Source organism: Rana temporaria, chromosome 3, assembly GCF_905171775.1.
Source record: "Rana temporaria chromosome 3, aRanTem1.1, whole genome shotgun sequence".
Taxonomy (NCBI): Eukaryota; Metazoa; Chordata; class Amphibia; order Anura; family Ranidae; genus Rana; species Rana temporaria.
The window spans coordinates 81,248,076-81,272,839 of record NC_053491.1 but is presented as its reverse complement, the minus strand read 5'-3'; the positions used below and the strand labels follow the sequence as shown (position 1 = coordinate 81,272,839).

At 42.9% G+C, this 24,764-nt stretch overlaps 1 protein-coding gene across 1 annotated transcript; it reads right to left on the bottom strand.

Annotated features, from left to right (window-relative positions):
- Positions 1-6,138: 6,138 nt before the first annotated feature.
- MCEE (methylmalonyl-CoA epimerase) lies at positions 6,139-18,584 on the bottom strand. Its single transcript, XM_040342813.1, has 3 exons — positions 18,510-18,584; positions 15,290-15,630; positions 6,139-6,487 (listed from the first exon to the last, which is right to left on the bottom strand). The coding sequence occupies exons 1-3, from the start codon at positions 18,535-18,537 to the stop codon at positions 6,335-6,337; spliced, it is 522 nt and encodes a 173-aa protein (XP_040198747.1). The 5' UTR covers positions 18,538-18,584; the 3' UTR covers positions 6,139-6,334.
- Positions 18,585-24,764: the final 6,180 nt, after the last annotated feature.

Below are 24,764 nucleotides of genomic sequence, written 5' to 3'. Positions count from 1 at the left end.
TCCACCATACACCATAAAGCTGATGGTCACATTAAAGTGTATATATTCCCCAATTTCCTGAAAAGAGTGATGATAGAAGCACCTCCACCTCAGTCGCACACTGACTCTTACCGGAACTCTATGATCTCTTAATTACAGGAGATCATAGACAGCATATAATGATGATATCCTTAAAGCGTGTCTCCATAGAGGGTCAGTCACGGTATTGAATTGCCTCAAACCAGTGTACCAATGCGGGAGAAGGAACTCGCATAGTGTAAAATCCTCGAGATTTATTATAAGATAAAAAGATGTACACTTGCATCAAGCTGTAGATATAAAAGCATCAAAAAAACACAAGCCGGCCGGCACCTCGAACTTGCAGCTCATATCTTCCGGGTCTGATCACTTGACGCAGTGACATCAGAATGATGCAGTGTATGGTCTGAGAACAGACGGGCTGACCCCCTACCACCCCTTCAACCTCTGCAGCACTCGTACGTCTATTTCCCAAAGACAACCTCTGGATGTGATGCTGAGCACATGCACTCAACTTCTTTGGTCCACCATGGCGAGGCCTGTTCTGAGTTAAACATGTCCTGTTAAACGGCTGTATGGTCTTGACCACCATGCTGCAGCTCAGTTTCAGGGTCTTGGCAATCTTCTTATAGCCTAGGCCAGGGATATGCAATTGGCGGACCTCCAGCTGTTACAAAACTACAAGTCCCATCATGCCTCTGGGTGTCATGCTTGTGGCTGTCAGAGTCTTGCAATGCCTCATGGGACTTGTAGTTCTGCAACAGCTGGAGGTCCGCTATTTGCATATCCCTGGCCTATGCCAACTTTATTTAGAGCAACAATTTTTTTTTTTTTTTTTTTTTAAAGATCCTCAGAGAGTTCTTTGCCATGAGATGCCATGTTGAACTTCCAGTGACCAGTATGAGAGAGTGAGAGCGATAACACCAAATTTAACACACCTGCTCCCCCATTCATACCTGAGACCTTGTAACACTAACAAGTCACATGACACTGGGGAGGAAAAATGGGTAATTGGGCCTAATTTGGACATTTTCACTTAGGGGTGTACTCACTTTTGTTGCCAGTGGTTTAGACATTAATGGCTGTGTGTTTAGTTATTTTGAGGGGACAGCAAATTTACACTGCTATACAAGCTGTACGCTCATTACTTTACATTGTAGCAAAGTGTCATTTCTTCATCGTCGACACATGAAAAGATATATTTACAAAAATGTGAGTGGTGTATTCACTTTTGTGAGATACTGTGTGTGTGTGTATATCTATATATATATATATCTCACTCAGAAGGCTGCCAAGTGTTCCCTGGATAAGCTACCCCTGGTGTTGTTACCTATAAATGTTTTATCCAGTTATAGTTTGCATTCAGCTCATTATTATAAAAAAAAAATTAAACACACAATCTACTAAGATGGCCAGAACTAGTTTTTGAGGGAGTCTATTTTACATTTTCACAGCTTATTGCTGTCAAGAATCCTTTCCATAAATGGAAATTAAATCTTTCTTTTCCTCTAGACATAAAGTGTGCCCCCTTATCCTCTGTGACATTTAACGTGAATAACAACACCAAGTTCACTATATGGACCCCTTATGTATTTATACATGTTGCTCATATCTCCTTTACTCAAGAGAATAAATTCAGTTCCTCTAATCTTTCCTCATAGCTGAGCTCCTCCATGTCTCTTATCAGTTTTGTTGCCCTTCTCTGCACTTTCTCCAGTTCCCTGATATCCTTTTTGTGAATTGGTGCCCCAAACGGAACTGCTTATTCCAAACAAGGTCTTGCTAATTATTTGTACAGGGGCAAAATTATATCTCTCTGGAGTCCATACCTTTTTCAATCCAAAAAAAAAAAAAAGTTTGCTTTAGAAACTCTGCTCTGTGCAATGGTTGTGCACAGAGCAGCCTCGAACCTCCTCTTCTGGCAGCCACCAAATCATTCAGGAAAGCAGATCTAGTAATCCCTCACGAAGACAAGCGGCATCTTCTCACACCATATCATCCTGGCTGTCGTATGGCAAGACTATAAAGGAAGTCTACTCAATTATACAGCACCCACCTCCTGGGCAGCATACAGCAGTTTCCCTGGAAATGAGCTCTGAAGCAGACGCATCGTCATCCAGGAATACATTCATTTCGCATTACCATTTGGATTTGGCGCAGCTTTTGAAAAGTTTGGCAGATCTGTTATCCAAGCTAGTCGTGGCAGTTCCGGTTGATAGTTTTTTTTTCCTCTGCATCCACTTGACTGGTGAGGTAGTTTCCAGTGTAAGGTGCCATGATGTGCCAGGAAAATGTTATACACTGCTTACCGTAATTTTTCTTTCCTGGTGCATCTTCATGGCAGCATACAGATTCCCACCCTTGAGGTGTTGGCTACAGAGAATGCTGTAGGGGGAATTTAGCTAACCAGTCCTATCGAGTTGAGGTGGCAACGCCACAACCTAGTATATATTGCCATTGAGATTTTCTGTTTTTGCGACCGTGGCAATGTTAACGTGCAACTGGGCAGTCGGAATGTGGTAAAATCACAGCTCAAATGCCTTTTTTTTTTGTTTACTGCCTTCTGGCCACTGCTGTAAACCAGGCCCTATTTTTTAAGCAGAGACCATATAGAATAAAATGGTGGGTGTTGCAGTTTTTTATGTCACACGGTAGTTGTGCAATGGTTTTTCAAAGAAGATCCCCCGCTAGCAGTCACAGTGGGGGCTGATGCATTCATAACATGTTACACCACAAATATGGGAATATGTTATATGAAAAGTGAACTTCTCCTTTAAAAGCCTTTACGGCTGACTAGACTAGTTTAACCGCTGCCCGCCAATGACAAATTGACGTCGGCAAAGTGGTTGTAGAATCCTGAGTGGACGTCCTCAGGATTTGGGGGGCGCGCATTGCGGCGATCGTTGTTGCAGGGTGTCAGTCTAACACCCCGCAACACCGATCAAGGTAAAGAGTCTCTCACGGAGACTCTTTACCACATGATCAGCCGTGTCCAATCACGGCTGATCACCATGTAAACAGGAAAAGCCGGCAATCGGCTTTTCCTCACTCGCGTCTGTCAGACGTGAGTAGAGGATAGCCGATTGGCTGCTCCTGTGACAGGGGGGTTTGTGCTGATCAATTATCAGCACAGCCCCCCCGAGGATGCCCACTGGACCACCAGGGATGCAAAAAAAAAAAGGTATGCCACCCTAGACCACCAGGGATGACAATGACACAAAAAATGGATGCCAATCAGTGCCGTAATGGATGCCTATCAGTGCCCACTGATTGGCATCCATTAGTACAACGCATACAATCATCTATGCCCATCTGTGCCACCTATCAGTGCCGATCCGTGCCGCCTATCAGTGCCCATCCGTGCCGCCTATCCAAGCCCATCTGTGCCGCCTATCAGTGCCCATCCGTGCCGCATATTAGTGCCCATCAATGCCACCACATCAGTGCCACTTCATCGGTGCCCGTCAGTGCAGTACCATCAGTGCCCATCAGTGAAGGAGAAAACGTACTTATTTGCAATGTTTTATAACAGAAACAAAAAAAAATTCTAAATTTTCGGTAATTTTTTTTGCAGAAAATAAATATCCCAGAGGTGATCAAATACCACCAAAAGAAAGCTCTATTTATGGGTACAAAATGATAAAAAAAAAATTTGTTTGGGTACAGTGTAGCATGACCGCGCAATTGTTATTCAAAGTGCAACAGCGCTGAAAGCTAAAAATTGGTCTGGGCGGGAAGGTGTATAAGTGCCCGGTATGGAAGTGGTTAAAATTACACAGGGTGTCTGGCCCTAGAATAATTGTTCTCACTCTGACGTTCGCGGTGATACCTCACATGTGTGGTGTGATCGCTGTGTACATAGGTGTGCGGGACATATGCGTTTGTTCGCCTTTGCGCATGAGCATGGAGGGATGGGGGTGCTTTAAAATTATTTTTTAATTTTACGCTGTGCCTTATTTATTTAATCACTTTTTTATGCTATCACAAGGGATGGGTAACACCCCTTGTGATGGCATGGGCCATGACAGGTCATGTTTAGGGTGGGATTTGGGGTCTATTAGCTGTATAAGCCCCCTACCACCTCAACCAATCCTTTCAGGTGTTTATTTTTATTTTTTTCTCATCTGGATAAGTCAGTCCTCTTATCTAGGTCTCTCAATTCCAGCTGCAGGGACCTCTAGTCCAGTAGTGCACATTAACCCTTATCAGCCAGTCCCCTTCACTCTCCTCAGCCTGATAACAGTCCTCAGGATCCTGAGAGGACCCCTCCATTGGCCAGCCACTTGGAATGTGTACAGGAAGTATGCAGAGAAGATAGGGAATTGATGCTGGATGATCAGGTGACCACAGCTTAGGGAAAGTGAAAATGAGGATCTTTAGAACCACTTTAATAATTATGCTACTCATTGTAGTAGTTGTGTTTTTCTCTTTTTGATTGTTTTGTGCTGTTTGAGCCTGGGAATGCCCAAAGGCTCTGTATTGTACAACTTTTTCAGAAAACCAATAAAAAAAGTATATAGAATTTAAATAATTATGCTACTAAAATTAGTGTGTGCTATAAATTGCCTCCAGCATTGCTCCGGTTTCTTCTTCGTTGAGGCTGCTATTTTGCTGAATCCCAGAGCCCCTGAGCAGTAGTAAATCTTTAAGCTATCAGCAGATCGACTTCTACAAATTCTGTACAATGCCTAAAAATAGAGAGCAACTGAGCATGTGCAGAGCAGGGCGAGACAGTGTATTACTGGATTTTAACCACTTCCAGCCCAAGGACGTCATATGACGTCCTGGACTTTCAGTGGGGATATCTAAAAGATGCCTGCAGCCACAGGCATCATTCAGATATCCATCTCTTCAGCCGGCGAATCCCTGCACCATAAGAACGATCAAAGCGGCAGTTCTGCCGCTTGATCGTTCTTATAGGCGGCGGGAGGGGACGCCTCCCGCCGCCATCCGGTGCTTCTCCGGGCTCTCCTTTGCCATCGGAGACCCAGAGAAACCATCCGCCGGCGTCCGATGGAAACCATAGAGTAGACTGGTGACCAGATGGTCACCAGTCATCTCTATGATCGTCGGAGGCCTGCGCGCGATGTTATGACGTCACACCCGGGTCCTGGAATGTAAACACAGCCGCAATCGCGGCTGAAAGCATTAGATCGGTGAATTTTTTTTCACAATCTAATGCTTTCCAGCCTGGAGGAGAGATGTGGGGTCTTATTGACCCTGCATCTCTCCATAAAGAGTACCTGTCACAAACCATTCCTATTACAAGGGATGTTTACATTACTTGTAATAGGAATAAAAGTGATCAAAAAAAGTGTAAAAATAAAAGAAATTGAGTAAAATAAAAAATAAAATAATGAAAAAAAAAAATTTAAACGTCCCTATGCCCGGTAGCTCGCGCTCAGAAGCGAACACAGGCGTAAGTCCCGCCCACATATGTAAACGCCGTTCAAACCACACATGTGAGGTATCGCCGCGTGCGTTAGAAAGCCAGCAACAATTCTAGCACTAGACCTCCTCTGTAACTCTAAATTTGTAACATGTAAAAAAAAAATAAGCAATGCCTATGGAGATTTTAAGTACTGACGTTTGGCGCCATTCCATGAGTGTGCACAATTTTAAAGCGTGACATGTTAGGTATCTATTTACTCGGCGTAACTTCATCTTTCACATTATACAAAAAAATTGGGCTAACTTTACTGTTTTGTTATTTTTTAATTCACAAAACCGTTTTTTTTCCCCAAAAAAAGGCGTTTGAAAAATGATTGCGCAAATAATGTGCGAGATAAAAAGTTGCAATGGCCGGCATTTTATTCCCTAGGGTGTCTGCTAAAAAAAACATATATAGTGTTTGGGGGGTTCTGAGTAATTTTCTAACAAAAAAAGTATGATTTATGCATGTAAGAGAGAAGTGCCAAAATAGGCCCGGTATGGAAGTGGTTAAACAGTATAGGCACTTATTTTTAAAGTTTTACATCGCTATACCTGCAAAGGGGGCCAGCAAGAAGTGATCCAGCAGGACTTCTTGTCTGACTAAAGTTCCAAATTAATGTTTGCTGCAACAGTAATACAAATTCGGTCACCAAACCCCTTTAAAGTTAAACAAATAATTGTTGCAAGTTAATTAGTCATTGCTTTAATTATTTACAAAGCTAAGGAAAGTAGAACATTTTTAATTCATATGCTAGACAATCAGTTTACGTACATGAAGACAAATCACAGAGAATGATCATAATTTAAGTGTAGTCAAACTTTCTGAAGATCCACAATTGACCTTACTTTCTTTAATTCCATGGATTTAATACGACCCTGAGCACTACGCTTGTTCAAGCTCCACCAGGACACCGTCACAGTCTTTTGGGTGCAGGAAGACAACTGGCTTTCCATGGGCACCTATTTTAGGCTCTTCACTTAGAAGCCGAATGTTTTTCTTTCTCAGATCGGACATTGCTTCTTTAATATCATCCACCTGTGAAGACATAATTGACAGGGCAGTTATGGGTAATGTTCTGCTTTAACAACTTCATAAAAAAATTATGTTCTTTAAGTAAGGAACATACATTGCACATTTATAATCATGCTACCAAAATTAGTGTGTGCTGTAAATTGCCTCCAGCATTGTTCCCGTGTCTTCTTGCTGGAGGCTGCCATTTTGTTGAAGCCATGAGCCCCTGAACAGCAGTAAATCATAAAGCGGAACTAAACCCATCAATTTAATGGTTTCAAAAAACAGTTCCATTGCTGGAATGCTGGAACTGCTAACTGTCACATTTGCTTGTGTCCTCAACCAAACTGTGAAACCATCAAGTGGCCGGTGTCATAATTGATCACATGTGCAGCACCATGGCAGCTGCAGATCAAACAGAAGCAGCTTCCTTGGCTGTAAAGGATAGGAGGATTTAATACCACTTTGAGGCTGTCAGCAGATCGGCCTCTACAAACTCTTCAGTGTGCCTAAAAATAGAGAGCAACTGAGCATGTGCAGAGCAGGGTGACAGTATTAATGGATTTACATTAATATAGGCACTTATTTTTAATGTTGTACTACCTAATGCTATACATGCAAAGGGGGCCAACCTGAAGTGATGTAGCAGGACTTCATTTTCTAACTAAACTGCCACTTTTAATGCAAAATGCATGTTGGTTTTCAAACATATCTGTCCAGGAAGATGAGATTTTCTAACATGTACAAATGTACTGCCATTGCCAAATTACTGACCTGTTCACTGGGCAGAATCAACAGGAGGTAAGAAATTAAAGTGGAACTAAAAAGACAGAGGTAGTCCACTTTCCAACAGTCCCTCTTCTGTGTAGTGGTTTTCAGACCCTTTCATTGGCTGGCACAGGATAATGTCACTCCTGCACAGGCCTAATCATCCGGCACACAGGATCAGGCAGGCTGCTATAGACTAAGCACAGCTCTGTTTATAACCTCTCGGATCACGTGATCAGGCAAGTAGGTGTCATTTATTAAGGAAAAAAAGGAAAAAAAAAAGTGCCCCAGACGACGTCAATTTTATGATGAAACGTACGTCGGGAAGGTGACGTGCTGACGTATGACGTGACGATCCGAGTGGAACGGGCGTTCGAGTAAGCCGGCCGGCTTTACAATTGTCCATGCTTTTATTCATCTGTATTTCTGTAAGTGCATTTTTTATTAAATTTGGGAGGATTTTAAAAACGTACTTTACTATGTGGGCTCCTTCATTCCTTTTTTGGTAATCACTGCTGGTGTGATATTTGGAGGCTTGGATCTGTGGGACATCTGAGTCAGCAAGTCGGTCCATTTAAAAGGCCCTGGCTAGGGTGTATAGCCACAAGCTTATACTACTTGGCTTCTGGTAAGCCTTCATTTCATTAGGTGATCTGGTGATGGTGGCACTTAACAAGTGACAGCTATTTTTATTTATGTTCATTTTGCAATACTTCACTATGCATATATTATTCCTTTGACACATATACCTGCCGGCGATCCATCTGGAGATTCCTTGACTGGTTCCTACCCGGTGTGGATGTCTTAAAGGCCCAGGCTGGGGTTTACAGTGGCAGGCTCGTTATGCTTGCCTTCTGGTAAGCCTCCATTTGCAATAGGTGTTATCCTTGGTGGTGGTTGTTTGTTTACTGGACTTCTAATTATTTGGACTGGTTTCTACACAAGATTTATTCCTTTCAACTGGGAGTACAGCAGCAAGCTTTCTGGCTTGTCTTAGCCAATTGAACTTTAATTTACAATTGGACTTCCCTTATTCACTTGCAAGGGTTATTTCGTTCACATATTGTTCTTCACCATATAATTTGTATTAGCTTAATTTCTTTGGTATTAACTGTGCACAGCGCAACTCCAATTTTTTTTTCCTTTGTAATTTTGTGTGTATAACACTTTTTTAGCGCGGTAATTTATTTTTCTCTAGTCATTTATTGTAGAAGAGACAATGCATGTCTCTTCTGCAATGAAAACCTGTCTGCTCATTGAATTACAGCAGAACTTTAGTTTCCACTTTAAGTAAACCTGTCACAAACCTTACCAATCTAAACGGATGTTATAGATGTGAATGGCTAATAATTTGAGTAAAATTATAAAAGTAGTATACAGTCTGTTGTCATTTGATCAAAGATGTTTGAAGATGAATAAGGGGGAAAAAACATGTCCAGGAAATTTACCAAATCAGATATTTCAAAGCAGTATAAAAAAAAAAAAAAAGAAAGAGAAGAGCTCTGCTTGCAATAATTATCTCCTCTCTGGTGTTGTTTCACACACAAAATTACCTTTTTCCACTAGGATGTCCTTAGTCCTCCTGAGTAAATGGCACCCAACATCATTTAAATAGAAATGGACAGCCGCACTCCAATAGACCTTTCGGTTGTCTTTTATTGTAAAAACAGAACAGAAAATGCACTACAAAAATACAGCAAAAAGTGGGGATAGCAGCCAACACGTTTCACACTCTGGATCAGTGCTTAGTCATAGTCAGCCATGACTAAGCACTGATCCAGAGTGTGAAACGCGTTGGCTGCTATCCCCACTTTTTGCTGTATTTTTGTAGTGCATTTTCTGTTCTGTTTTTACAATAAAAGACAACCGAAAGGTCTATTGTAGTGCGGCTGTCCATTTTCCTAGCCCCTATCATTTGCCTTGTGCATTGCCGACACCCTTGTTTTCCTGAGAAGCCACTGATTGCTCAGCATACCCACCAGGAGTGGTGACTCCCCCCTTCCCAACATCATTCAACCTGGAAGACTGAGGGCATGTTGTGAGTGCAGGGCATTATGGAACTTCATCACTATGGCACCTTGCATTTACATACAATCATACAGTAGGTGGCTTTCTAATACAAAAATGCAGAAATCGGATTACATTACTACATTATAGTGGCCCGCCCAGCACGGGAGAAGAACTGAATAGACAACGGACCATGAATGTCACATAACCAGCCTAAAGACGTAAATGAATTTACACTGAGAGGGAGCAAGGAAGGGGGTTGTGGAATTCAGTTTTAACTGCCAATGAATCTGAATGGGAATATATTATGCCAGCACTTGTCATATACTAAATCGCTGTTTCAGCAGGCAGGTTGGTGTTCATTGTAGCTAGCAGTGAAGGGCTGTTTCAGCTCATCGTACAGCTTACTTATTTTTTTCTTAATGTTAGCAAAGTGTGACAAATTGACACATCATTCATGTTTTCGCACAGCAGCGCACTCATTCTCTGTGGTGAGCTTCAATGCCTTTCAATGTGTTGCAAAAAATGCAGCATGTCTGTATTTTTCTACTCCGCACATCACACCAGCCCTGTGGTGTGAACAAGACACACAGAAAACAATTGTTTTCTATGTGCCCTTGTGGCGAATATCATTGATCAAGCGCAGAAACACGTCAGTGACTGTACACTTACTCACTGGCCCTCAAAGAATGGTTAATACCGTCCTAGGAATTTCAGAGCGATATTTTACTTTGTGTATGACTGCCTTCAACAACAGTATTGGAGGTGAATGTTTTACTATGATAGGTTTGGGAAATGAATATTGCGCAAACTAATCAATGACAAGGGAGGACACTAGCATAGTGAACTAGGAATTGACCTTTACCAGCATGACATTCAATCAGACTGCTGCAGAATGACTTATTCTTCTAGTAAAATGCTCTAAATAAAATTCAATAACAATCGAATTATTAACTGAATACCAAACAAATATAAATGTCTCCTTATTAAAAATGCAAAAAGCACTTGTTTGTCCATGACAACTGTTCTGATTTAGACCTGGTACCCATCATACACAGGGAATTGTACACAATATTATAGGGCAGTTGATTTTAGCCGACATGTTCAAATTTCAATAAATTATTAAATTGCACTTATGAGTGTTTTCTTGTGTGTGAGTGTCTATTGCAAGGTGCAATTGCATTGAGGATTACATTGTGGGCTCTGCGTAGTCCTCTTTTATGCTTTTCCTCTGGCACCCTGTGGTATTGTACTACTGTACTTTGTTTTTATTCCTCTTACAGTTGTAAGTGGTTTCTTTTGTGAAAATCCTAAACACATTGTAAAGAAATTGCATTTGTTACTTTGAGGCCTCTTTCACATGGGTGGCTGTTCTGCCGCTGTTAAAGTGGATGTAAACCCACTCTCATCCTTTCTCAACTTCTGCCATAGTGCTGATCTATAAGGATATAGATGCCTCCTGCATGTGTCCTTACTTCAAATGTCCCCCCTCTGTCTGTTATAAGAACTGAAAAACTGCACACTCTGTGGGTGGATCTGTTGTCTGGAGCTCTGTGAGTGGAGTTGTGATGTCAGTAGACTCCCCGCTGACCTCTACACTCCCATTGTCAACATGCATTTTTCCTGTGTATTCCTTACACTAAATTCTGCTATTATCACTAACATCCAGTCAAAATCCAGAAAAGTAGCCACATGACTTCAGAAAAGGAGTGGGGGTGGGAATTAAAAAATAATGCCTGTCTCCAGGCTAGTGCATGAGATATGTAAATAACCTGTCATTCACAGCAAGGGGGCGGAACAGACTAAGGTTTTTCTCTGCAAGTCCGTTTTATTTCACTGAACAATAGAAGAGGATTGCTCAGAGCTGGATTAACTCTTTGTGGCAAGACTGGGCACAGATGATAGGAAATCTTATACTGTTCATTGTGACATCAAAAAATAAATTTGGGTTTACATCTACTTTAAAAGCATGTTTTGTTATTTTAAAATTCCAGATCTCCAGTCACAGCAATCACTTGCAGTTGTATATTGCGATTAGCAGCATTTACATGCAGCTGCGTTTAGCTGCAGTGGAACATTCTTGACAATTCTGATGTGCTTCCTGTTTTTCTTTCCTCGTTGCCGCTGCTATTCGCAGGTAAAATAGTACACTGCGGTTATGTGCATATAGCTGCGCTAAATTGGTCCTGGACGCAGTCATATTTATTCTTTCTAACCGCACAAAACCTCATGTAAAGAAATCATTGCTAAACGCAGTGTGTAAATGGGGCCATAGGAAAGCATTGTGTGAGTTTAGGTGCCGTAGATAACTTCATCTATCCGCAGCTAAAAGCTGAATTCTATCCACCCCGTGTGAAAGGAGCCTTATTGTATAGATAAAGGGGCAGATTCACGTACCTCCACGCATCTTTCCGCCGGGCGCAGCATATCTAAGATACACTACGCCGCAGTAACTTTTTATTTTTTTTCGAATCCTCAAAGAATTTGCGCCGTAAGTTAAGGTGGCGTAGTGTATCTTTGGCAGCGTAAGGGCGCGGAATTCAAATGGATGTAATGGGGGCGTGTTTTATGTAAATACGTTGTGACCCGACGTAAACAAAAACATTTTTTAGCAGAGCATGCGCCGTCCGTGGGGGTATCCCAGTGCGCATGCTCGAAATTAAACCGGAACCAGCCAATGCTTACGACGGTGACGTCCTTCTACGCAAATCCCTATTCGCGAACGACTTACGCAAACAACGTAAAAAATTCAAATTTTGGCGCGGGAACGATGGCCATACTTAACATTGAGTACGCCACCATATAGCAGCTTTAACTATACACCGGAAAAAGCCGAACGCAAACGACGTAAAAAAATGCGCCGGCCGGACGTACGTTCGTGGATCGCCATAACTAGCTAATTTGCATACTCGATGCGGAATTCGACGGAAACGCCACCTAGCGGCCGGCGGAAAAAATGCACCTAAGATCCGACGGCGTACTAAGACGTAGATACAAAACAAAGATCCAAGTGGGAATTTTAAAATTACGCGGCGTATTAATAGATACGCCAGCGTAATTCTTTTGTGGATCTGCCCCATAATATGTACATTTTTATTAAAAATCTTCACCAGATTCTGTGCAGTTCCGACCTCAATACAATTTTATATATATTGCCCTCTACTGTTGTAAAATGGAAATGACCAGCAGTCTGAAAAATCCCAAAAGTTGTATCACGAAGAGCATCAGTCTCAGGAAATGATGCAAATTCTGGAGCCAAGTACACCTTTGCATTATCGCACACAATGATGTATGTGCGCTGGAGCTAGTATCTCCAATAGGGCTGCCACCTTGTCCCTTTAAACCCAAACACATATTAATTACAAAGGTTCTGAGGCTAATTTAATGCAGATAAGGCAGTGGGCCGGATTCAGATACATTGCAGTATCTGTCGGCGCGGCGTAACGTATCTCAGATACGGTACGCCGCCGTAACTTAGGGCGCAAGTTCCGTATGCAGAAAGAACTTGCGCTCTTAGTTACGGCGGCGTAACGTATGTGTGTCAGCGTAAGCCCGCCTAATTCAAATGGGGATGATGTGGGCGTGTTTTATTTAAATTCACTGTGACCCCACGTATTTGACGTATTTTTACGAACGGCGCATGCGCCGTTCGTGAAAAAATCCCAGTGCGCATGCTCAAAATTACGCTGCAAGTCGTCATTGCTTTAGACGTGAACGTAACTTACGTACAGCCCTATTCGCGAACGACTTACGCAAAATTTTCAAAACTCGACGCGGGAACGACGTCCATACTTAACATTGGCTACGCCTCATATAGCAGGGGTAACTTTACGCCGAAAAAAGCCGAATGTAAACGACGTAAAAAAAATGCGCATCTACCCAATTAGCATATTCATTGCGTAAATATACGGAAGCGCCACCTAGCGGCCAGCGTAAATATGCAGCCTAAGATACGACGGTGTAAGACACTTACGCCGGTCGGATCTTAGGGAAATTTATGCGTAACTGATTCTATGAATCAATCAGTCGCATAGTTACGACCCCGCACACTCAGAGATACGACGGCGTATCAGGAGATACGCCGTCGTATCTCCTTTCTGAATCCGGGCCAGTGAGTTTAATTACCAGCTTAAGCGGCCATTAATATGTGCTCGGGTTTAAAGGAATGAGGTGGCAACCCTAACCTCTACTGGAAGCCTGCAAATAGATGTAACAAGCCTAGGTAGAAGCCCAAGATGTGCCATGTAACAGCTGAGATAACAGGTCCCCTTTACATTGCTCAGTACAGTGGAACCTTGGGATTACGAGCATAATCCGTTCCAGGAGAATGTTTGTAATCCAAAGCACTCGCATATCAAAGCGAGTTTCCCCATAAAAGTCAATGGAAACAAAAATAATTAGTTCTATGGCATGCAATTCCGCATGTGGCCAGATTTGGGGGGTGCCGTAGAGACTCGGAAATACTTGGAGATCATTCGGCTACCGCAGAGGCTTGAATCCTGCTCGTTTGGTGAGACAACACTCGCAAACCGACTCAGGATTTAAAAAAAATAAAATTGCTCGTATTGCGAAAACCACGTTACTCGCAATCCGAGGTTCCACTGTATAATTACTTTACCAGGATATGGGTTGCCTTCACATTTAAAATAGCCATCCATTCAGAGGCCAAGGTGAAAGGACAAAACACCGGTCTCCATATGACAAAAAGGGCCCAGAAAGAGTGGGTTGAATGATGCTGGCCTTTATTAACCACTTGCTTACTGGGCCCCCTTCCTGCCCAGGCTAAATTTCAGCTTTCGGCACTGTCACGCTTTGAATGACAATTGCGCGGTCGTGCGACGTGGCTCCCAAACAAAAATTGAAATCCTTTTTTCCCCCCACAAATAGAGCTTTCTTTTGATGGTATTTGATCACCTGTGCGGTTTTTATTTTTTGCGCTATAAACAAAAAAAGACTGACAATTAAAAAAAAAAAAAAAGAAAACAATATTTATTACTTTTTGCTATAATAAATATCCCCAATTTTTTTCTCAGTTTAGGCCGATACGTATTCTTCTACATATTTTTGGTAAAAAAAAAAAAAAACGCAATAAGCGTATAGTGATTGGTTTGCGCAAAAGTTATAGCGGCTACAAAATAGGGGATAAAATTCTGAATTTTTTTTATTTAATTTTTTTACTAGTAATGGCGGTTATCTGTGATTTTAGTCAGGACTGCGACATTACAGTGGACACATCGGACACTTTTGACACATTTTTGGGACCACTCACATTTATACAGCGAACAGTGCTATAAATATGCACCGATTACTGTATAAATGTGAATGGCAGGGAAGGGGTTAACACTAGGGGAGCGAGGAAGGGGTTAAATGTGTTCCCTGGGAGTGATTCTTACTGTGGGGGGAGGGGACTGACTGGGGGAGGTAACCAATCTGTGTCCCTATTAAGGATGAGCTCCAGCGTGTTCGCATGGTACAGGTGCAGAGCCCGCCAGGAAGTCTGCACGGCACTGTGCTAATAACAGCCAGGGAGACATTGTCCCGATGCTCGGCTACAGAGATCGGGAAATGTCTCCCTGGCTGTGATTAGCGCAGCGCCGTGCAGACTTCTTGGCGGGCTCTGCACGTGTACCATGCGAACACGCTGGAGCTCATCCTTAGTCTCTATATACAAGAGACCTAGCATCCGTCTCCTCTCCCTGACAGGTCTCTGTATTTAGGAGGAGCAGAGGCTGTAAAAAGACGGCCTCCCGGACCTATAGAGCCACCTTGTGGCTGTCTTTTTACAATGGCCCGGGTCTGGAGAAGTTAAAACTGTCAATTTCAGCACATCTAGTGGCAGAAAAAAAAAAAAAAAGTACTGTGGAGGAAATATTTGGACTGAAAGGGAGAATTGCAGCATAAACTGCTGTTATTTGCCTTTGCTTACATCCTTAAAATGACAGAGGCTTGACCTTTTCTTTTAGCTTTTGATATACAAGTAGGGAAGGGCTCAGACCCATCAGAAACCCAAAGTGACAATCTATATTTAAAACGATATAGTATATAAAGTACCTCAATGCATATATGATGCATTCCACCAGCCTTGTTCTTCTGCAGGAAGCCAGAGATTGGGCTGTTCTGTCCCAGGGGATGCAGAAGTTCCAGCTTTGTGTTTCCAAGTTCTACAAACACTGTGTACACTCCGTGTTCAGGAAGAGGGACCGTCTCACTCACTTGGGCTCCCAACACATTCTGATACATAGACTTGGCCTTTTCTAAGTCAGGGACTGCAATGGCAACATGATTGAGCCGTCCCAATTTCCACAAGGAATCTGTAATCTTCTGGACCAACGTTTGGGAAACAGATAGGCTTCTTTTTGTCTGAATGATGCCATTAATCCTACAAAATAACCCTGAAAATAATAAGAAATATTAGTAAGAAACAAGTATAGATGACATTATAAAAATGTAAAATTTTGAGAAGGTGGTGAACCTCCATCAGAAACTGAACCAATGTATATCTTATGACAGTGAAGTGTGTGTAAAGGCACCATAGTTTGGCTTTAAATGGATGGAACATGGATAAGACCCCTACCAGGCCATCAGGGAGATTTCCCTTCACTTCCTGTCCAAGAGAGTGAGCAGGAACGATCTCTCCAAAGCGAGTGGATATCACCTCTTAGAAAGCGATCATCAAAATAGGTTTCTCCATTGGAAGATTTCTCCTCACTTGACAATTTAGAAATGGAGAATTCCCCATTACTTTCTATACTGGAAACACTGGTGTTCAGTGGGGACTTTGCATACACGTAGCCCTGGTTCACACAGCTGCAACTTCTCATGCAACTTGCTGCAACCTGCGACACATGACAAGTCAAAACACATTAATTTCAATGGGTGCCTTCCGAAATGCTCAACTCAAGTAGCAGCAAAAAAATAAATAGTTCTTGGACTACTTTTCTGTGTCTTCCTTGCAATATGAGTGCCATAGACTGCAATATTAACCACTTAAGGACCGCCTCCTGCACATATACGTCGGCAGAATGGCACGGCTGGGCACATGCACGTACCTGTACGTGCTGTGCTGTTGTCCAGCCATAGGTCGCGGGCGCGCGCCCGCGGCACTCGCCCGCAACCCGGTCCGAAGCTCCGTGACCAGGACCGCGGGACCCGCGGACCCAATCGCCGCTGGAGTCCCGCGATCGGTCCCCGGAGCTGAAGAACGGGGAGAGCTGTGTGTAAACACTGCTTCCCCGTTCTTCACTGTGGCTTCGTCATCGATCGAGTGATCTCTTTTATAGGGGGACACAATCGATGACGTCACACCTACAGCCACACCCCCCTACAGTTGTAAACACACATGAGGTCACACATAACCCCTACAGCGCCCCCTTGTGGTTAACTCACAAACTGCAACTGGCATTTTCACAATAAACAATGCAATTTAAATGTATTTTTTGCTGTGAAAATGACAATGGTCCCAAAAATGTGTAAAAAATTTCCGAAGTGTCCGCCATAATGTCGCAGTCACAAAAAAAATCGCTGATCGCCGCCATAAGTAGTAAAAAAAAAAAATGTATAAAAATGCAATAAAACTATCCCCTATTTTGTAAATGCTATAAATTTTGCGCAAACCAATCGATAAACGCTTATTGCGATTTTTTTTACCAAAAATAGGTAGAAGAATACGTATCGGCCTAAACTGAGGAAAAAAAACATTTTTTTATATATTTTTGGGGGATATTTATTATAGCAAAAAGTAAAAAATATTGCATTTTTTTCAAAATTGTCGCTCTATTTATGTTTTCTAGCGCAAAAAATAAAAACCGCAGAGGTGATCAAATACCACCAAAAGAAAGCTCTATTTGTGGGAAAAAAAAGGGCGTCAATTTTGTTTGGGAGTCACGTCGCACGACCGCGCAATTGTCTGTTAAAGCGATGCAGATCCAAATCGCAAAACCTGGCCGGGTCCTTTAGCAGCATTTTGGTACGGATCTTAAGTGGTTAAATTCACAAGGAAATTGTTTCTTTGTCTTACGTTTGTGACTTTGGCTGCAACTTCAGAGGGCTTTTTAACCCTCTACTCCACTCCACTTCCACTTTCTGCTGTGTATTAGTGGCTTAGCCCATTTCTGCAGCTCAAAATCTCCTCGCAAGCATTTTCGCTTGCCAAAGCACATTGTCCACATAGCAGATTCTTCAATTGGCTTTGGGTGCAGGTTCTGGCATCTTAGGTAAGGGAAACCGGCAGCTGGTTTCCTGCTGTGCATACGCGAGCCGCACTGCGCTTTGTGAATGGTCCAGCAGTCTTCTGGAACCTGTCATGTGTCCCAGAGGGCAGCGGGGGAGGGGTGAATGCCTGGCTCAGATCACCACAACACATCTGTCAAAACTAGGTACCTGCTCCCTCCCCCAATAAAGGGCCAAATGTGGCAGTGGTGGGGGTTGGATGCAAAGAAGCAGAACCTCCCCTTTTGGATAAAGTACCACTTTAACGCTTCTTAAAATTGTCCCCACTCCCCTACTTCTACCTATCCTGACTACTCTGTGAAAAAAAAGGGAAGGAACTGTGTACTTACCTTTTCTTAAATCCAGTCCAGTCACATGATTCTGCAGCCCTGGCTCCCCTGTGTCAGGGAGCGCCTGACAGCAGCTGTGCAGTGGCATCATCCATGGGCTCACATGGCCCAGACATTGTCCGTGCTCCCTCTTCTCCCCTGCAGCAGTTGCTCACTGACACAGGGGAGCAGGAGCTGTGGGATCACATGACTGAATTAAAAGAGGTAAGTACACAGATTTTTTTTTTACACAGGGTAAGTAGGGGGGAGGGGACATAGTCAGCTTCAGGCTTTACTTCCACTTTAAAGAGTGTTTTACAGCTGGGTGGTATAATCAAATCCATGACGTGGAGTCACACAGAGTGACATTATACACAGAAATGTATGAAAAGATGGCGGTGTCCTGGCTGTCTCTGGATTCTATACTCTGTAAATGGGAACAAGCATGCAGCAAGTGAAGTCAGGGCTCCTCTACATCCCCGTGGTGCAGAGAGCAGCAATCAATGTGAGATCACTACAGAGCAATACAATGTGTATGTCCCCCCTTCACCACTCCATCATCCACCATGACTTCTCACATGTGATCAGCTCATCCTGCTTCATAACACGGAGGTCATACTGCACCCGGATATAACACACAGGAGATAATCACACACAGGGGACATTGTGATGGGAAACACCCGGATTACACACAGAACTGAAGAGACACCCCGCCCCCCATATGTCCGCACTACCTGTCACCCTGTACATGGACGCCGCCATATTGTTTACACTACTTCAACAAAACTTTATTACATCCTCAACAAAACTTTATCACACGGGAAACAAACACCGCCTCCATGACTTCCATTGGACGGGATGCCAGAGGGGCGAATTGAAGGAGAAATTACATCTTAGTCATGTGACTGTCTGCTCACTGTATGTCTGTACACACTGTGACTACAGGCACTGCACAATACTATATATATCTATATATAGATATATATGTATTATATATATATATATATATATATATATATATATATATATATAATAGATATCTCTCTCTCTCTCTCTCTCTCTCTCTCTCTCTCTCTCTCTCTCTCTCTCTCTCTCTCTATATATATATATATATATATATATATATATTATTATTTTTTTTTTTTTATTTTTTTTTTTCATAATTTTTTCTCTACAGTATACACACGTTTCAACATGTTCATTGTTATTTTAAAATGTAGATTTTTTTCTCCCATTCCCTGAGAATTTATTATTATTTATAAAGGATATAAACTAGAATGACAAGGAGCAGGTGTAAAAATTGTGAACACTTCTGTTTTTTTTCATCATTACTTATCTGACAAGGAAATGTGATCTTTGCAGAAATCTGCAGCAAGAAATGGCTCTGTGGTTCAGACTGAAGGTTGAGCAGCGGCACATGGACACAAAGACCTTGGATTGATCAAAGGAAGCATCGTGACAACAACAGGATCTGTTGCAGAAATTCAGCTATTCAAGAACTTAGTGAGCAAATAAATGTCTTTAGAATCTTCACAAAAGGCTTTGTCTCTTTTCTTTCTGATCTGGGTGATGTCAGGTGATGTCAGGGCCATATTGAATCATAGGATCTTTGAATTGTTTGTGTCCTTTAAGTTGGAGTTTGTCACATCTGTGTGGTTTGGTTTTCTGCATGTAGGCAGCCCATTCATTTCAATGAGCTGCCTTACCCACAGAAATGCAGGGGGGAAAAGTTCCCAACCTTTTTTTAAATTGCGCTGCACTGAATCGCATGTTCCTGCAGAACCATGCCGTTTAGAGTGCGTGAAAAAGTGCTGCAGTTTCCAATGCATGCATGGGGGCGTCATTAACAATTACTGGAACCCTCATGCGTTTTCTAAAGAGTGGCACATTGCTCTGTGGGTCAGGAACATGTGCGATTCCCTCACGCGTTCCTCACCCGCAGATGTGTGTAGCCTACCTTGCCATTACATGTTAAAGTGGTTATAAAGTCAGAAGGTTAGTTCCGACTAAAATAAAAATATTAAAAGTCAGCAGCTACAAATACTGCAGCTGCTGACTTTTAATAAACACTCACCTGTCCCAGAGCCCAGTGATGCGGGTGACGCACTGCGCATGCACGAGCTGTGCTGCGCACCATGATTGGTCGAGCAATCATCTGGGACCTGTGACGTGTCCCAGATGATTACCGAGAGGGAAGGAGGAGAGGTGACATTCCTTCCAGTGCCGTGCTGCCCAGGGAGGAAGTGGGAGCTGAAACCCTCTAAAAAGGCTGAGTGCTTTCACACTGGGGCGGTGCACTTGCAGGACGGGAAAAAAAGTCCTGCAAGCAGCATGTTTGGGGTGGTGCAAGAGCAGTGTACTGTTCATAAACAGTCCCTGCCATTGAAATCAATGGGCACTGCTGCCAAAGCGCCTGCAAAGCACTTAGAAAGCAGAGCTTTTCTGGCACCTTTAACCCTTTCCTCGGCCGCTAGCGGGGGTCAAAAGCACCCCAATAGCACCCGAAAAGTGCCGCTATCACATTCCGCTATCACATTGGTAAAGTGCCGTTAAAACTAGTGGTGCTTTACCTCTAACGCCCCCCCGCCCCAGTGTGAAAGTAGTCAAATTGTTGCTAAACATAATCACATAACATTTAATAGTCAAAACTCCTTCTAGGGGCCATTTATAATATTACAGATAAAATAGTACAAAATACATTATGCTCGATAAAATGTCAAATTCTAAAAAATATTTTTTGGTGCATATATGATATCATTCCAAAAATATGCATAAAAATATACTAACACTATAATGTTCTTTGCTAGAACTCAAATTAGACCATTGTGCCATTATATATTATATTATTATTTAAAGTACAATATAAATATTTTATTATATGAAGTACAATATAATTGTTTTATTATATCATTATTATATCAAGTGCAATATAATTATAAGAGAAAAAAAAAAGATTCCCCAAAATGGTAATTTAACGTATTTATAAAACAATTTCCATCCCACTCAATGTTCAACCAAAGGGAATTTAAGATCATATTTTAAAAATCCACTTTCTTTCCATCCTGGAAACTTCCCTTTTTCTTTTACAGTATATATATATATATGCACATAAAAATTGTACCAGTACATAATGCATAGACAAGCTGGAGTTGATTTACTAGAACTACAGAGTGCAAAATCTGATGCAGCTCTGTGTATAAACCAATCAATTTCCGGGTTTTATTGCCAAAGCTCAATTGAACAAGCCGGAGTTGAAATTTATTGGCTACCATGCACAGCTGCACTAGAAGCATTCAGAGTGTGGGGTTCAGGAGTGCGTTACGTTCAGAGTGCGGGGTTCTGAAGTGCGTTATGTTCAGAGTGCGGGGTTCAGAAGTGCGTTACGTTCAGAGTGCGGGGTTCAGGAGTGCGTTACGCTTAGAGTGCGGGGTTCTGAAGTGCGTTACGTTCAGAGTGCGGGGTTCAGAAGTGGGTTACGTTCAGAGTGCGGAGTTCAGGAGTGCGTTACGTTCAGAGTGCGGAGTTCAGGAGTGCGTTACGTTCAGAGTGCGGGGTTCAGGAGTGTGTTACGTTCAGAGTGCGGGGTTCAGGATTGCCTTACATGCAGAGTGAAGGGTTCGGGATTGCTTATGTACAGAGTGCAGGTGTGCATAAATCACAGGCCAGTTTATAACTTCCCTGTACCAAGCTCCGTCACCAAATATCTGCCCCATCCCCCACAATGCAGCGTGCCCCTCTCTTTCTCTTCCAGACCTTTCTCCTCCTCCTCGGTTGTAGATGCAGAAAGAGTAGGGAGGGTTGAGTGTACCACCGGGAGGGAAGAGAAGCCGCAGCTGAGACAAGCTAGGAAGTGCACTGGGAGCCAGAGTTAGGGGCGGAGCTGGAGCGGCTTTTAGCATGAATCTATCCATGGCACCCCCTATTCAGGCATCTGGCCCCTGTTCGGATCGCAGACGTCTGCATTCCAGTGGCAGGGTTTTTATTTTTTTGAGAACCTGATTAGAGCCACAGGCTCTAATAGGCTTCAAAAAAAATGTGGTCTTGGAGAGCAAAGCATTTCGCCCGCAGTGCACCCAGGTGTGTCAGAAAAGCAAATGAATATTTGCTTTTCTAACACTGAACCGCCTCTCAGTCAATCGGGAGGCGTGGATCTAATACCCGTCACCTAATTGGCTGAAGGCACGAAACGGAAGAAGAGATGCATGGGAAGCCAGAGAAGCATAGAGGATGCAGGAGCCATTGTCCGACCCGCTGCATGTCCCACAGCTCTCTGCCATCACCCGCTGCCTGACCCACCACCAGGAGGAGGTAAGTGCCGGTGAGACGGAATAGGCCAATATTCCTTAAATATTCTTGTAATCTCTTGAAGTTGCGTGGAGAAAGATGTAATAAAAGCGCAACCCAAAGTTTTACACATTATGAGCCATGTGTGCCTGATCCTGTAATTCAGTGTTTTTCTCTCCATAAGTAAAAATATATCTCTGTCCAAGCTTTGCACCACTTCAATATCCTTATTCAAATCTTCCTTTTAAACCCCTGTCTATAAATGCAAAAAGGGGGAGTGTAGCCTCTGGTATTAAAAGTAATAAATAATAAAAACGTACCATCATCCAAATTGATAGTCCACAAAACTCTAGGGTGGGCATGTTCCCAAGTCTAGCCTCAGCAACTATTCTTTTTGCCCTTACCCTTCCCCTTCTTCCCTGTCTATAAATCTCTGTTTAGCACCCTAACCTGTTACAAAAAAGTAGTGAACTTTATACAATTGTATCTAATGCAAACAAATAGGCATTTTGGCACAGCTATTGTGGGCTTTTTTGATCTGTGATATGGCCACTAGATGGTGCTTTAACTTTTGGTATTTGTTATATAATTATTGCAAGTGACCATTAGATGGCAGTTTGGCTATAATATGCATGTGTTTATATGTATGAGTTCATGTAATGCCGTTCAATCATGTCCATGTATGTGTAATATATACAGTATCTCACAAAAGTGAGTACACCCCTCACATTTTTGTAAATATGTTATTGTATCTTTTCATGTGGTAACACTGAAGAAATTACACTTTGCTACAATGTAAAGTAGTGAATGTACAGCTTGTATAACACTGTAAATTTGCTCCTCAAAATAACTTCCATCTGCGGATTGGATCGGATTAACACGGACATACGGTCCGTGTTCATCCGATCCCCCCATAGGGGAGAGCGGAGAAAAGACAGGGCGGTCCCTGCACAGTGTGAGGGGACCGCCCTGTCAGGCGCCGGCTCAGTGGGGATATACAGAGCGATCCCCACTGAGCTTACGGAGGCGGATCATTACTGATCCGCCCGTGTGAAGAGGCCCTAAGTGAAAATGTCCAAATTGGGCCCAAATTGCCATTTTCCCTCCCTGGTGTCATGTGACTCGTTCGTGTTACAAGGTCTCAGGTGTGAATGGGGAGCAGGTGTGTTAAATTTGGTGTTATCGCTCTCACTCTTTCATACTGGTCACTGGAAGTTCAACATGGCACCTCATGGCAACAAACTCTCTGAGGATTTGAAAAAAAATGTTTTGCTCTACATAAAGATGGCCTAGGCTATAAGAAGATTGCCAAGACCCTGAAACTGAGCTGCAGCACGGTGGCCAAGACCGTACAGCGGTTTAACAGGACAGGTTCCACTCAGAGCAGACCTTGCCATGGTTGATCAAAGAAGTTGAAGGCATGTGCTCAGCGTCATATCCAGAGGTTGTCTTTGGGAAATAGATGTATGAGTGCTATCAGCATTGCTGCCAAGGATGAAGTGGTGGGGGGGTCAGGCTGTCAGTGCTCAGACCATATGCAGCACACTACATCAAATTGGTCCCATGGCTGTCGTCCCAGAAGGAAGCCTCTTCTAAAGAAGATGCACAAGAAAGCCCACAAACAGTTTGCTGAAGACAAGCAGACTAAGGACATGTCTTGTACTGGAACATGTACTGGACATGTACTGGAACCATGTCTTGTAGTCTGATAAGACCAAGATAAACTTATTTGGTTCAGATGGTGTCAAGCGTGTGGTGGTGGTAACCAGGTGAGGAGTACATAGACAAGTCTGTCTGCCTACAGCCAAGCATGATGGTGGGAGTGTCTTGATCTGGGGCTGCATACGTGCTGCTGGCATTGGGGAGCTACAATTCATTGAGGGAACCATGAATGCCAACACGTACTGTGACATACTGAAGCAGAGCATGATCTCCTCCCTTCGGAGACTGGGCCGCAGGGCAGTATTCCAACATGATAACAACCCCAAACACACCTCCAAGACAACCACTGCCTTGCTAAAGAAGCTGAGGGTAAAGGTGATGGACTAGCCAAGCATGTCTCCAGACCTAAACCCTATTGAGCATCTGTGGGGCAACCTCAAACAGAAGGTAGAAGAGCGCAAAATCTCCAACATCCACCAGCTCCGTGATGTCATCATGGAGGAGTGGAAGAGGACTCTTAATGTTGAGTTATTTTGAGGGGACAGAAAATTTAAAACTGCTATACAAGCTGTACACTTACATTGTAGCAAAGTGTAATTTCTTCAGTGCTGTCACATGAAAAGATAATAAAATATTTACAAAAATGTAAGGGGTATTCTTACTTTTGTGAGGTACTGTATATCTGTGTATATATATATTATACAGTACATTTCTACCATGCCATACCATCAGGGATATGTGTGATTTTCCATAAATGTATTATGCAGCAGGACAACAACCCCAAACATACAAGCAATGTCATTAAGAACTATCTGCAGCATAAAGAAAAACAAGGAGTCCTGGATGATTTGGCCCCCACACAGCCCTGAACTAAACATCATGGAGTCTGTCTGGGATTAAATGAAGAGAAAACATGATTTGAGGCAGCCTACATCCCCAGAAGATCTATGGATAGTTCTCTAAGGCCTCGTACAGACAAGCGGACATGTCCGCTGGGATCATTTGGTCTGATGGCTGTACACACCATCAGACCAAATTCCCCG

Coding starts and splice junctions, on each gene's coding strand:
- MCEE (XM_040342813.1), bottom strand. CDS start 18,537: ATGGCGGCGTCCATGTACAGGGTGACAG. Junction 15,631..18,509: donor GTCCATGTACAGGGTGACAG/GTAGTGCGGACA, acceptor TATTATTTTCAG/GGTTATTTTGTAGGATTAAT. Junction 6,488..15,289: donor TGCATCATATATGCATTGAG/GTACTTTATATA, acceptor ATGTCTTCACAG/GTGGATGATATTAAAGAAGC.